Raw genomic sequence first — 12746 nt, forward strand, 5'->3', positions numbered from 1 at the left:
ACAATGCAAATAGTCCGAGTAGCCATTTGATTACCTGTTCAGGAGTCTTATGGCTTGGGGGTAAAAACTGTTGAGAAGTCTTTTTGTCCTAGACTTGGCACTCTGGTACCGCTTGCCATGCGGTAGTAGAGAGAACAGTCTGACTGGGGTGGCCGGGGTCTTTGACAATTTTTAGGGCCTTTCTCTGACACCGCCTGGTGTAGAGGTCCTGGATGGCAGGCAGCTTAGCCCCAGTGATGTACTGGGCCGTACGCACTACCCTCTGTAGTGCCTTGCGGTCAGAGGCCGAGCAATTGCCGTACCAGGCAGTGATGCTCTCGATGTTGCAGCTGTAGAACCTTTTGAGGATCTCAGGACCCATGCCAAATCTTTTTCGTGCCCTCTTGTCGTGCCCTCTTCACGACTGTCTTGGTGTGTTTGGACCATTCTAGTTTGTTGTTGATGTGGACACCAAGGAACTTGAAGCTCTCAACCTGCTCCACTACAGCCCCATCGATGAGAATGGGGGCATGCTCGGTCCTCCTTTTCCTGTAATCCACAATCATCTCCTTAGTCTTGGTTACGTTGAGGGATAGGTTGTTATTCTGGCACCACCCGGCCAGGTCTCTGACCTCCTTATAGACTGTCTCGTTGTTGTCGGTGATCAGGCCTACCACTGTTGTGTCGTCTGCAAACTTAATGATGGTGTTGGAGTCGTGCCTGGCCATGCAGTCGTGGGTGAACAGGGAGTACAGGAGGGGACTGAGCACGCACCCCTGGGGAGCTCCAGTGTTGAGGATCAGCGTGGCAGATGTTGCTACCTACCTTCACCACCAGGGGGCGGCCCGTCAGGAAGTCCAGGATCCAGTTGCAGAGGGAGGTGTTTAGTCCCAGGATCCTTAGTTTAGTGATGAGATTTGAGGGTACTATGGTGTTGAACGCTGAGCTGTAGTCAATGAATAGCAAACAGGAAACCACTCACCCAGAGTGGAATTATACAAATTAGGAACTTAATTTGCAAATGAGGCAGTACGGAATACATAATTACAGTAATTTAACCCAATTTAAGGTAGGGTGGTCATATTATTAACAGATCTTCATGCCTTATGCAAAACTGAAGAGTTTAACAATTTGAAACAATTTATGAACTTAGAAAATGTTACTTTATGCAAATTTGATGCAATGCATTCTGAAAGTATTCCGACCCTTTGACTTTTTCCACAATTTGTTACGTTACAGCCTTATTCTAAAATTGATTAAATTGTTTTCTTCATCAATCTACACACAATACCCCACAATGACAAAGCAAATCCAGGTTTAGAATTTTTTGCAAATTTATTAAAAATAAATAACTGATCACATTTACGTAAGTTAATATGTTTTACACAGTACTTTGTTGAAGCACCTTTGGCAGCTATTACAGCCTCGAGTCTTCTTTGGTATGACGCTACAAGCATGGCACACCTGTATTTGGGGAGTTTCTCCCATTTTTCTCTACATATCCTCTCAAGCTCTGTCAGGTTAGGTGGGTAGCATTGCTGCACAGGTATTTTCAGGACTCTCCAGAGATGTTCGATCGGGTTTAAGTCCAGGCTCTAGCTGGGCCACTAATGGACATTGAGACTTGTTCCGAAGCCACTCCTGCGTTGTCTTGGCTGTGTGCTTAGGGTCGTTCTTCTGTTGGAAGGTGAACCTTCGCCCCAGTCCAAGGTCCTGGAGCAGGTTTTCATTAAGGATCTCTCTGTACTTTGCTCCGTTCATCTTTCCCTCGATTCTGACTAGTCTCCCGGTCCCTGCCGCTGAAAAACATTGCCACAGCATGATGCTGCCACCATGCTTCACCGTAGGGATGGTGCCAGGTTTCCTCCAGACGTGATGCTTGGCATTTAGGCCAAAGAGCTCAATCTTGGTGCCTTTTGGCAAACTCCAAGTGGGCTGTCATGTGGCTTCTGTCTGGCCACTCTCTCATACAGGCCTGATTGGTGGAGTGCTGCAGAGATGGTTATCCTTCTAGAGGGTTCTCCCATTTCCACAGAGCAACTCTGGAGTTCTGTCAGAGTGACCATCGGGTTCTTGGTCACCTTCCTGACCAAGGCCCTTATCCCCCGATTGCTCAGTTTTGGGCCAGGGGGGCCAGCTCTAGTTAGTCTTGGTGGTTCCAAACTTCTTCCATTTACGAGTGGAGGCCACTGTTCTTGGGGACCTTCAATGCTGTAGAAATGTTTTTGGTACCCTTCCCCAGATCTGTACCTCGACACAATCCTGTCTCTGAGCTCTACGGACAATTCCTTCGATGGCATGCTTTTTGCTCTGAAATGCACTGTCAACTGTGGGACCTTTTTATATAGGCAGGTGTGTGCCTTTCCAAATCATGTCCAGTCAATTGAATTTACCACAGGTGGACTCCAATCAAGCTGTAGAAACACTTCAAGGATGATCAATGGAAACAGGATGCACCTGAGCTCAATTTCGAGTCTCATAGCAAAGGGTCTGAATACTTATTTAAGTAAGGTATCTGTTTTTATATTTGAAAATTTGCCAAAATCTCAAAATGTGTTATGGGGTTTTGTGTTAAGATTGAGGGTAAAAAACGAATTCATACATTTTTAGCATAAGGCTGTAATGTAACAAACTGTCAAAAGTCAAGGGGTCTGAATACACTATATACAAAAGTGTGTGGACACCCCTTCAAATTAGTGGCTTCACTACAGAGTTCCAAACTGCATTATGATTTCCCTTCACTGGAACTAAGGGACCTAGCCCGGACCATGAAAAACAGCCTCAGAACATTATTCCTCCTCCACCAAACTTTACAGTTGGCACTATGCACTCGGGCAGGTAGCGTTCTCCTGGCATCCATCTGCCAGATGGTGAAGCGTGATTCATCATGCCAGAGAACGCGTTTACACTGCTCCAGAGTCCAATGGTGGCGAGCTTTACATCACTCCAGCCGACCCTTGGCATTGCGCATGGTGATCTTAGGCTTGTATATTTCATAAAGCTCCAGACTAACAGTTATTGTGCTGACGTTGTGTCCAGAGGCAGTTAGGAACTCAGTAGTGAGAGTTGCAACTGAGGACAGATGTTTTTTATGCGCTTCAGCACTCGGCAGTCCCGTTCAGAGCTTGTGGCCTAACACTTCGCAGTTAAGCCGTTGTTGCTCCTAGATGTTTCCATTCACAATAACAGCACTTAGTTGATTGGGGCACCTCTAGCAGGGCAGAAATGTGATTAACTGACTTGTTGGAAAGGTGGCATCCTATGACTGTTTCACGTTGAAAGTCATTAAGCTCTTCAGAAAGGCCATTCTACTGCCCATGTTTGTCTATGGAGATTGCATGGCTGTGTGCTCGATTTTTATACACCTGTCAGCAATGGGTGTGGCTGAAATAGCCTAATCCACTCATTTGAAGGGGTGTCCACATACTTTTGTATATGTGTATGTGACAATAATATTTTTTATATATATCAGTGTTCCCCAGCACATTAGCAGCAACTCATTATGATGGCAGTCATGAGATCTTGTCAAAAAGATTAGTAATTTGCTTCAACATTATAATTTGACAACATTTGCTTACACTATGAACAGTTTTGATGGAGGAAGCTACAGTGCATGTTTTTGTTCCGAGGCCTTTCTCTTCGCTGGTTGCTTGTGTTCATCCGCAGACAATCCTGTTCAAATTAGCAGTCACTCTGGGTATTTCACAAGATGCTGTTAAAGTATTGATAAGACAGTGCTATAATAAATAAGCGAGTACATTAGTATTTACCAGTAGTTGAACATTCCTGTTTCCCCCTGATGTGCCTAGGTCAAGCTTTCAGCTTGGTCGTGTCATATAATAGATTACATAACAATCATAATGACTAGTAAGAAGACCAAGACTGATCATTGAACAGACACCGCAGGCAGTGGGCGTTCCGGGATTTGAATGAGTCAGACGTGACTCTCATTTTACCCCTGTTTCCCGGTGACGTCATGATACTGGCCCGCGTTAGTGAAACCATCGGAATGCGACAACATTGATTTGAGAGGTTTACAGTTCTATTTCGGAAGTTATTCATAAGTCGTTTTATCATAAACGTACATTTTGGATAAATACGGCGTGTGCACTAACAGCAGCTCTTTACCTATTTGAAACGCTGCGGAAATAACTTATTGATCTCACTTTGGAGAGTCTTTCCTCACAGAGCGAGGCTGCCTGGGTTAATTTTCTTCCTTGTTCTCATGCGTGATCGTGAAATGGTATCAGGTGTATTGTATCGCGTTGGATAGACATTCTGGTGAGTAAATCAAAGGCAGTTTTACTGTCGTTAATCATTGTTTTCATAGTCATTCTTACGTCAAAATATCGAATAGAATTTAAGATAATATGCTTCTCGACCGTGAGAAGTTTATCTCCACTGCAGAATGTATATTTGTATTTCTGAGGTCAAAACTCACTCATAAGATTAGCCTCAAATCAACTTGAAACGTTATTATAGCGGTCAAATCCAACAAATGCTCTATGTACAGCCATTACATGAGTAATAAACGCAGTGATTTCTCACTACACATTAAGCTACACATAATCTTTACCACCAGCATGTGGAATTCTGGTATTTATTTTCTCCCATCTGACGTTTGGTTCGTAAACCTGCTCATCATGTCTGTTTTAGTTTTATTTTGCTATACGATCATGAGACTACTTCCCTAGTGCTGTTTCACATGTAAACAACTGTCAAAGTGATAAGAAACAACGGGATTACGCTCATGAAATTGAGGGAGGTAGGCTACACCGCGAAGTAACGATATTTTTCAGACCATAGTTTCTCTTTTGGTAGTGTTTTTGCAAGCTATAGCCTAACGTAATGTTTGACACTAAAGAAAGCATAACAAGGTCATGAAACCAATGGTGTAGTAGCTGTTATTTAGTTGGATCTGACACTGTCAGTATAGTCACTGCTTGTAGCCCACGTGCTTGTGGATGGGAAACTGGTACTCTTCTTAATTCCTACATTTAGGTAATTGCTCACAGACCTATCCTCGTTTGTTTTGCTGCAAATTGCACCCTAACACCAGGCTTGTTAAACAACAACAGATAGGCAAGTCTTGATAAGAAGCACTCTGGCTGGAATCTGGGTCGGCTCCAAGGTCACACTGTTTCCACTGCACTTCCTAAATCAGGGAACCTCAGTTAGAGGGTAGAATTCTGTTAGTTAGCATTTCTGACTCATCACAGGGCACTAGGCTAAACTTCAAATGAAAGGGTGGGACAGTGGAGCATGCCCACAAACATCTAGGCTAAGCTACATCATGATAAGTTGACAGAATGATGATTGCTACAGGCAGAGGGATGCAGGACGAGGTGAGACAAATCCCTGAAGATGTGACCTCATTTTGTCACCTCTGAACCCTGCATAGTGTCCGCGATGACACAACCTACTGCATTTGCAATCAGGAGGGAATGCAACACACTGAACATTGCCGATAGAAATGCAATGAAAATAGTTAACCTGATTCGTTTTCATGTCAAAGGCATGCATGTGTTGTACTATACAATATAGGTGTGTACTCTTACTATATTTGACATGTGTGCATTTGGAATAGTGATTAGCTATGACTCATACAGGTTCTCTTTAAAAAGCCTTCCTGGAAATAAGTCATCACCTAAATCTATTTTTGGTTTTGAGATGTTTACATATCCTTTAACCTTCAAGTGTAGTCCTTGTAAAATGGTATGCGTAAATGGGACAGAGGAAAACCATTTGAGTTAACAGAATAAGACAATTGACGACTAGAGGTGCCGTTGTCCGGATCTGTGTGGTGACAGTGCAGTCTTAATGATGAGGGGCTTACCTTTTGAATGGCCGCCTCGTCAGTCATGCCTTACGGTTTATCCTCCTCCAGAGTGGGCCTGCCCTGAGCACAATTGTTTTGATGTTAACTACTTTGACTGAGAGCCCCGCATTAACCCATCACAAAGCTCAAATGAAGTGTTTTGCGTTGCTACAGCACAAAGTTGACACCCATGGCTGTGCCTGGAGTCTGGTGGACCACCCCTTGTGCTTGGACAGACAGTAGCTCTTTGGCCATGACCCATCTGGGTCTACGCTGCCACTGAAGTGCCTTTCTTACTGCTCACCGGTGCATAATAGTATGCTAATGTGAGAGACTCCATAAACGGGATAGTGTGTCGTGAACGGCACCGTTTTTTCCTTCACTGCGTGGGTGGTTGCAGCTCTACTCTCTTCATACACAGAGGGAAATTATCAATGAATGGTAGTTATACAAGCTAGGCTTTATGACCGCTTTCCTGACAGACTGGAAGACGAAAATTGAAATGATAAATTGGCACAGTTATAGTTGAAAATGTGTGCATCTGTTGGTCTCCCAGGGGCATCTTATTTTCTGTCTTGTAACTGTCTGTCTAGTCTGAGTGCATGGACACTTGAATCTCTCTTCCCCTGCTACCTGCTTTGTAGGGGGAAGTGTACAACACGGAAGAGAGAGGTCTGTGTTCTGGGGGAGGTGCTACTACACCTGCTGCTGCGTCACTCACAGCTGGGCCTCACCTGTTCAAACCTGTCTCACCGGTGCACTGCCTGCAGGCTGCAGCCTGAGCTCCACCATGTGGTTTGTGGTGCTTTCCGGTTTCATTCAGTCACTTATCCTAAGCCTATGCCATGTTATTGCTGTTTTCATGACACCCAAGTTGTCAACCAGATCATAATGCAACTCAATTCTGTCAGTCTCTGACTCAGAATTATTGAATATCAGTTTGGACATGTTTTTGTCATCTCAGCAGTTGCTGATGGCCAAAAAAACGTCTGACATTGAATAATCATTTTTCCTTGGCTGTGTTAAACTATTTCCCCCTTTGTTGCTTGGCTCCACTAAGGCAGGGTTTCAGAGGAGCAACCGAATACTTCAGCAAACCACTTTACAAGTCTGTCAGCAAGATTCAGTTATGTGGGGCTCTGTGGTTGCTGCTCAGTATGTTTCCCATTCAGTCAGTTTTTGTAAACTCATCTAACCTTTTTTATTTTTTCATCGCTGCAACTCCCCAATGGGCTCGGGAGGCGAAGGTCGAGTCATGGGTCCTCCGAAACATTACCAGCCAAACCGCACTCCTTAACACCCGCCCGCTTAATTCGGAAGCCAGCCGCACCAATGTGTTGGAGGAAACACCGTTCAACTGACGACAGAAGTCAGCCTGCCGGCGCCCGGCCCGCCACAAGGACTCGCTAGAGCGCGAAGAGCCAAATAAAGCCCCCCCCCCTCGGCCAAACCCTCCCCTAACCCGGACAGCGCTGGGCCAATTGTGCGCCTCCCTATGGGACCCCTGATCACGGCCGGTTGTGCTACAGCCTGGGATCAAACCCGGATCTGTGATACAGTACCTTAGCAAATAAATCATCTACCGGTACTGTCAGTAGCAGCCGCCTTATTTGTTACATTTGATTTAGTCATCATGCTGACTTAGTCGTTCAACTCTGACCAGCAATGGTGGCTTTTAAATAGTTAATGGAAGGCCCGTGTTGACCTCCTCTCTGGCCCTTTGTACAGGTTTGTGCAGATGGGTGGATGATCCCATTACACTTCAAACACTCACTGAGTCAGTTCTGCTTTTTGGGCCAGTCAGGTGGTATCCCTCATCCCCTCGCCAAGCACCCCTTCCCTGCAGCTTGGGTGGGTCTTGGACCGTGGACACGAACGGGCAGCATATCGCAGGCAGGCAGCACAGTGTTTGGATTCAGGGAGAGCTGCCTCTATCTAAAGCAAGAGAAGGAATCCAGAATGTTTGAGCGTAGAGAAATAAGATAGTGGGAAAATGTGCTTGTGAAGGAAAGGGGAAGTCATTTTTCTGGGGGCCTTGTGCTCACCCTGGAGTAATACTTACCTGACTAATAAATGTTTTGGCTCTGAAGAAAGTGGCTGCTACTTGTATAAGGTATTTGTCTTTATGGGAGATGTCCCTATAAATGATACTGTCATATTCTAATGTCAACTTGTCGAAGTTACATACACGGTTGTGTACTCTGATTGTATCTCTCTCTCTCTGTGCATTTGCCAAAGGATATTCACTGTGTGATTATGTCAGTCTACATGAAAAGGTTTTCAGCTCTATAGTCTGAAGTGTGTCAATGTGGCCACATGACAGACCAAGTTTTCATGCGTTAGCCTCTCAGCTCTATTGAAAAGAAACAGGACTTCCTTGGTATTATCAATGATGAACTGCTGATGTGTTTAACGCTGTTCCCAAGTCATTCCTGGCGTGTATTATTTTGGAAACAAACGGAAGCAAACAGACCGTAGAGGGAAGGGAGCCACCTGGAATTGTCACATAAGAAACTTGTTTTTTTAGTTGCAAACTGTTTTTCCTTGCAAAATGTTTTGCTACAGTTTACCACGCTGTGCACTATTGAATACATCCCTGTTCTCCTCTCTGTGTTCCAGGTCTGATGCCCAGCTGCCGCCATGTTCACTAAGAAGAAGAAGCCCCGTGTCCAGATCTCGGCGCCCTCCAACTTCGAGCACCGCGTGCACACAGACTTTGACGAGCAGGAACAGAAGTTTGTGGGGCTGCCGCGGCAATGGCAGTCTCTGATCGAGGACACGGCCAAGAGGCCCAAGCCCTTCATCGACGTCACCGTCATCACCACGGTGGAGCCCCGCAAGGTCAGGGGTCATCAAAATGGGATGTGGGAGGAAAGGGGCGTGTCACAAACATGAAGTGATATTTTCACTGTGGTGGCATTCTCTGTTGTAATTTGAGAGAATGCCATGGTAAAAAGCTGTAATGAGTCATGCACTCGAAGATGTCACATGACTCTTACTTAATTTTCAATGTTTTTTTAAGTTATTTTCACTTGATCAGGGATAGCGTACACAGACGTTTCGGCTTTGTTGCCTTCAGTGTGTAGGCCATGGGAAAGGGCACAGAACTGTAGCTGTCTCAGCTCACTGTACGTCAGATTTGGATCACAGTCTGAATCCACAGAACCTAAACAGTAAACATGATTGTCTTCTTTCCTGAACAATAAACGCAGTGAAGGCGAAAGACATCACTGAAAATAGAATCTGCCGGTCATCATATCTCTTTTTAGAATGAAGCTGTGACAGTCCAGGAAGTCTCTCTTGTCCTGACTGGTCTGATCTCAACCCATCCTTACTTGGTGTCTCTGCCTCTCCCTCCTGTAGACCATAGTGCGGGGTAGTAAGATCGCTGTGGACGGCTCGCTGACATGGCTGCTGGATGAGTTTGACACCATGTCGGTGACCCGCTCCAACTCCCTGAGGCGAGGCAGCCCCCCTATCCAGCCCCGCAGAGACTCCGGGTCCTCGGGGGGGGGGGGCCATGAGAACGGGGACCTGGCACACCGGCCACACCACCACCCAGATCACTATGGAGACATCAGAGACAGGTACAGTGTCGGCAGTAGGGGCCCACGGGGTATTCAGATCTCAGCTGTAAAATGGCTCTGAAGAAATGTTTCCACCACTCCAGAGAGATGTAACCTGTTTACCGTTTCTCTGTTGCACTAGGGAGCGGCCCAGGCCGGACCAGTTAGCTGGTGGAGACCCCCGGCAGCCCCAGCGGGTACCCCGCTCTCAGCGAGAGGACGGCAGGCCACAGCAGCAGCCCCGGGGCCAGGAACCAAGCAGCAGGCACCGAGAGAGGGAGCGTCCCGGCCCACCCCCTCCCCCGCCAAAGCCCAGTGACATGGACCCACTGGACCACCACGACCAGGTAGTCCGCAGGGACGGGCCCAGCGACAAGAGGCCTAAGTCCAGCTACACGGGCAGGGACGGCAGCCCCCAGTCGCCCCGGGATAAGAGGCCTCTCTCGGGGCCCAACATCCGTATGCCTAACCTGCCTGTCACAGAGGGGGTGATAAAAACAGCACAGCAGAGCAGCAGGCCGTTCAACACCTACCCCCGCGCTGACAGTGAAGGAGGAAGGAGCCCCACCAGCCAGGTACTGACAGGCTGCTTGGAGAACACCAGGACATTGGGAGATATGGAAACCAGTGCCGCTAATGTTCTATCGCATGTCTTTAACAGACCTCTGACATAAGTGTTGTTCATACAGTGTCATTTTCTCTCCCTTCTAGGAGCTGAAGCCAGCCAGACCACACGAAGCACCGCCACACAACGGTCCTTCTAGTGCCTCCAGCCGAGACGGGGGAAAAGCACCACAGAAGGGCCAGCTACGAGGAGACCCCCACCACACCTCCCACCCTGTCCTGGGCCCTGAGCCCCCACACGGCCACCAGCAGCAGAAGGCTCCAGTTCCCCGCCCCCCGGCCCCTGCCCTACCACCACAGCAGGCCCTATCGCCCCAGAGGGAGCCCCAGCGGGTGTCCCATGAACAGTTCCGTGCCGCGCTGCAGATGGTGGTGGATCCGGGTGACCCGCGCACCTACCTGGACCACTACATCAAGATTGGAGAGGGCTCCACCGGCATTGTGTGCATTGCCACCGTCAAGAGCACCGGCAAACTGGTGGCTGTCAAGAAGATGGACCTGCGCAAGCAGCAGCGCCGGGAGCTGCTATTCAATGAGGTGGGGTTTTACGGCCTGTATTGACTTGAACAGAATGCAATTGAGATGATGAAGGTCTTTAAGATTTTTGATGTTCAGGGAATACAGTATAATGAATTTATAAGCTATTAGTTTTGTGATCCATAATCTTTTATAGTGGCTATTACAGAGCTGATTTGCGAACGTTTGAAAGATTTGTCCTGCATGGGGGGTGCGGTTCATGCATATCTTTGCAGTGGTGTAATGAGTGATGTCATGTGCCGTGTAATTGCCCACGGTCTCCTTAGTAACGCTGGTTCCTGTGCTCTTCAGGTGGTGATCATGCGGGACTATCACCATGACAACGTGGTGGAGATGTACAACAGCTACCTGGTGGGAGATGAACTCTGGGTCGTCATGGAGTTCCTGGAGGGAGGGGCTCTGACTGACATTGTCACACACACCAGGTGCTTGTCTGTTGATCTGCGGTTTAGTGCTATCTGGCATCTTTGGGATTTCCATAGCCTAAACCCCAACTATTTTAAATTTCAACTTCAATGGGGTGATGTCAGAGTTGGATGTACCAAGGATCCCGGATAGCAATGACCGTTGATCTGCTGCTCTGACAACTGACCAGCAGGACTATAGACTATGGTAGGGCTGCCCACCCTTTTCCTGGAACTATACCGTCCTGTAGGTTTTCAGTCCAACCCTAACATAACATACCTGATTCAGCTAGTTAAGGTTTTGGTGAGCAGAATCAGGTGTGTTAAATAGATTTGGACTGAACCTACAGGACGGTAGATCTCAAGGAAGGGCCATGGGCAGCCCTGGGCTATGGTGATTAGATTTAAGATGTCTGTGTTTCATACTAGTCATATAGTGTTCAACTGCTCATATCGTAGCTGTTTTTACAGTACAAGCAATGGTAAGGGCTCCCGAGTGGCGCAGCGGTCTAAGGCACTGCATCACAGCCGGCCATACCGGCTGTATCACAACTGGCTGTGATTGGGTGTCCCATAGGACGGCGCACAATTGGCCCAGCTTCGTCCGGGTTTGGCCGGTGTAGGCCCTCATTGTAAATAAGAATTTGTTCTTAACTGACTTGCCTAGGTAAATAAAAAATAACCACTCTTAAGTTTTTTGTTTAGTTATGTTTCACCACTAGGTGGTAGTGTCGCATGGCTACACCCTCATGTCACTGCAATGCAACCTGTAGTGTGAGATGTTATTTCTCTGTCAGCTCTGAGTGCTAATGACCTGTGTGTGTGTGTGTGTGTCCAGGATGAATGAGGAGCAGATAGCCACAGTGTGCCTGTCTGTGCTGAAGGCTCTGTCAGTGCTGCACACCCAGGGTGTCATCCACAGGGACATCAAGAGTGACTCCATCTTGCTCACCCACGACGGCAGAGTACGTATACCTGAATTCAGAGGTTAAAGTTCTGTGACTGCATTGGATTTCCTTCATATATGGGGGGTGGGCCGGGCCATGTCTGTTCTGTTAAATATATTCCCAAATAAGTTTCTTCTCAAATATTAAATTTTCTCTGTTAAGCTGTATGCACTGAACTGACATTCTTTAATGCGCACCGCAGGAGCGCTCAGCTCCGACGGCGCTGTGTAGCCTATTGTAGCGGCTGGCAAAGTCATTCAAAGCCTCTACTTTATCACTCAGGATGGAACTTTCCACTGCTACTATTTTCCCATGTAGTATTGTAATTAAAACAAAATACAACAACCCCATAGTAGAATAGTTACCTAGTCGTCTTGATCTTATGTGTTCTATGCTAGATACTATATTCCTCTCGAGGCACATTCAAGTTGCGAGAGCCGTAGGAGGGAAACGTATTCTGACAAGCAGTCAATGCACAGCAATTCTTAATGCAATAGCGGGAAACACTTTTGAAATCAGTTTTGGCAAATGTATTTTGAAAGCAGTACTGGCCTTTTTTTATTTTATACTTTTTAATTTTTTAAGACTAATATCCCGGTTTTACATTGCTCACACTTTTATTTCTCTACTCCTTTAATCGCGCGTGGCATAGTTTTACAAATGCAGTTTTACACTTAGTTTCAAGCATGGTTTAGGGGCAGCTGTGCAACAGACCACTTAAATGGGCATAGTCATCTTACAAGGGCAATGACACTAATGGTGAATTTTAATTTATATGTATTTATAATAAAATAATAATAATCAATAACAATCAGGATGTTGTGTCCAATAGTGTGAATGCAGAAGGACAAACCCAATGCTTCAGCCTATG

The 12746-nt window shown here is 46.6% G+C and overlaps 1 protein-coding gene across 2 annotated transcripts in view; it reads left to right on the top strand.

Moving 5' to 3' along the window:
• Positions 1–12746, top strand: part of LOC139548987 (serine/threonine-protein kinase PAK 4-like) — a 29508-nt gene that overhangs the window by 11227 nt on the left and 5535 nt on the right. Inside the window, exons 1-7 of one of the 2 annotated variants that reach the window (XM_071359007.1) lie at positions 3977–4260; positions 8417–8638; positions 9161–9384; positions 9506–9938; positions 10075–10524; positions 10816–10949; positions 11767–11893. In XM_071359007.1, the coding sequence (XP_071215108.1) occupies positions 8438–8638; positions 9161–9384; positions 9506–9938; positions 10075–10524; positions 10816–10949; positions 11767–11893 (1569 nt within the window). In that variant the 5' untranslated portion in view covers positions 3977–4260; positions 8417–8437. Of the gene's footprint in view, positions 1–3976; positions 4261–8416; positions 8639–9160; positions 9385–9505; positions 9939–10074; positions 10525–10815; positions 10950–11766; positions 11894–12746 lie in introns of those variants that run through there. The other variant, XM_071359006.1, reaches the window with a different exon arrangement.

The sequence above is a fragment of the Salvelinus alpinus genome, chromosome 22, assembly GCF_045679555.1.
Source record: "Salvelinus alpinus chromosome 22, SLU_Salpinus.1, whole genome shotgun sequence".
NCBI classification, from domain to species: Eukaryota; Metazoa; Chordata; class Actinopteri; order Salmoniformes; family Salmonidae; genus Salvelinus; species Salvelinus alpinus.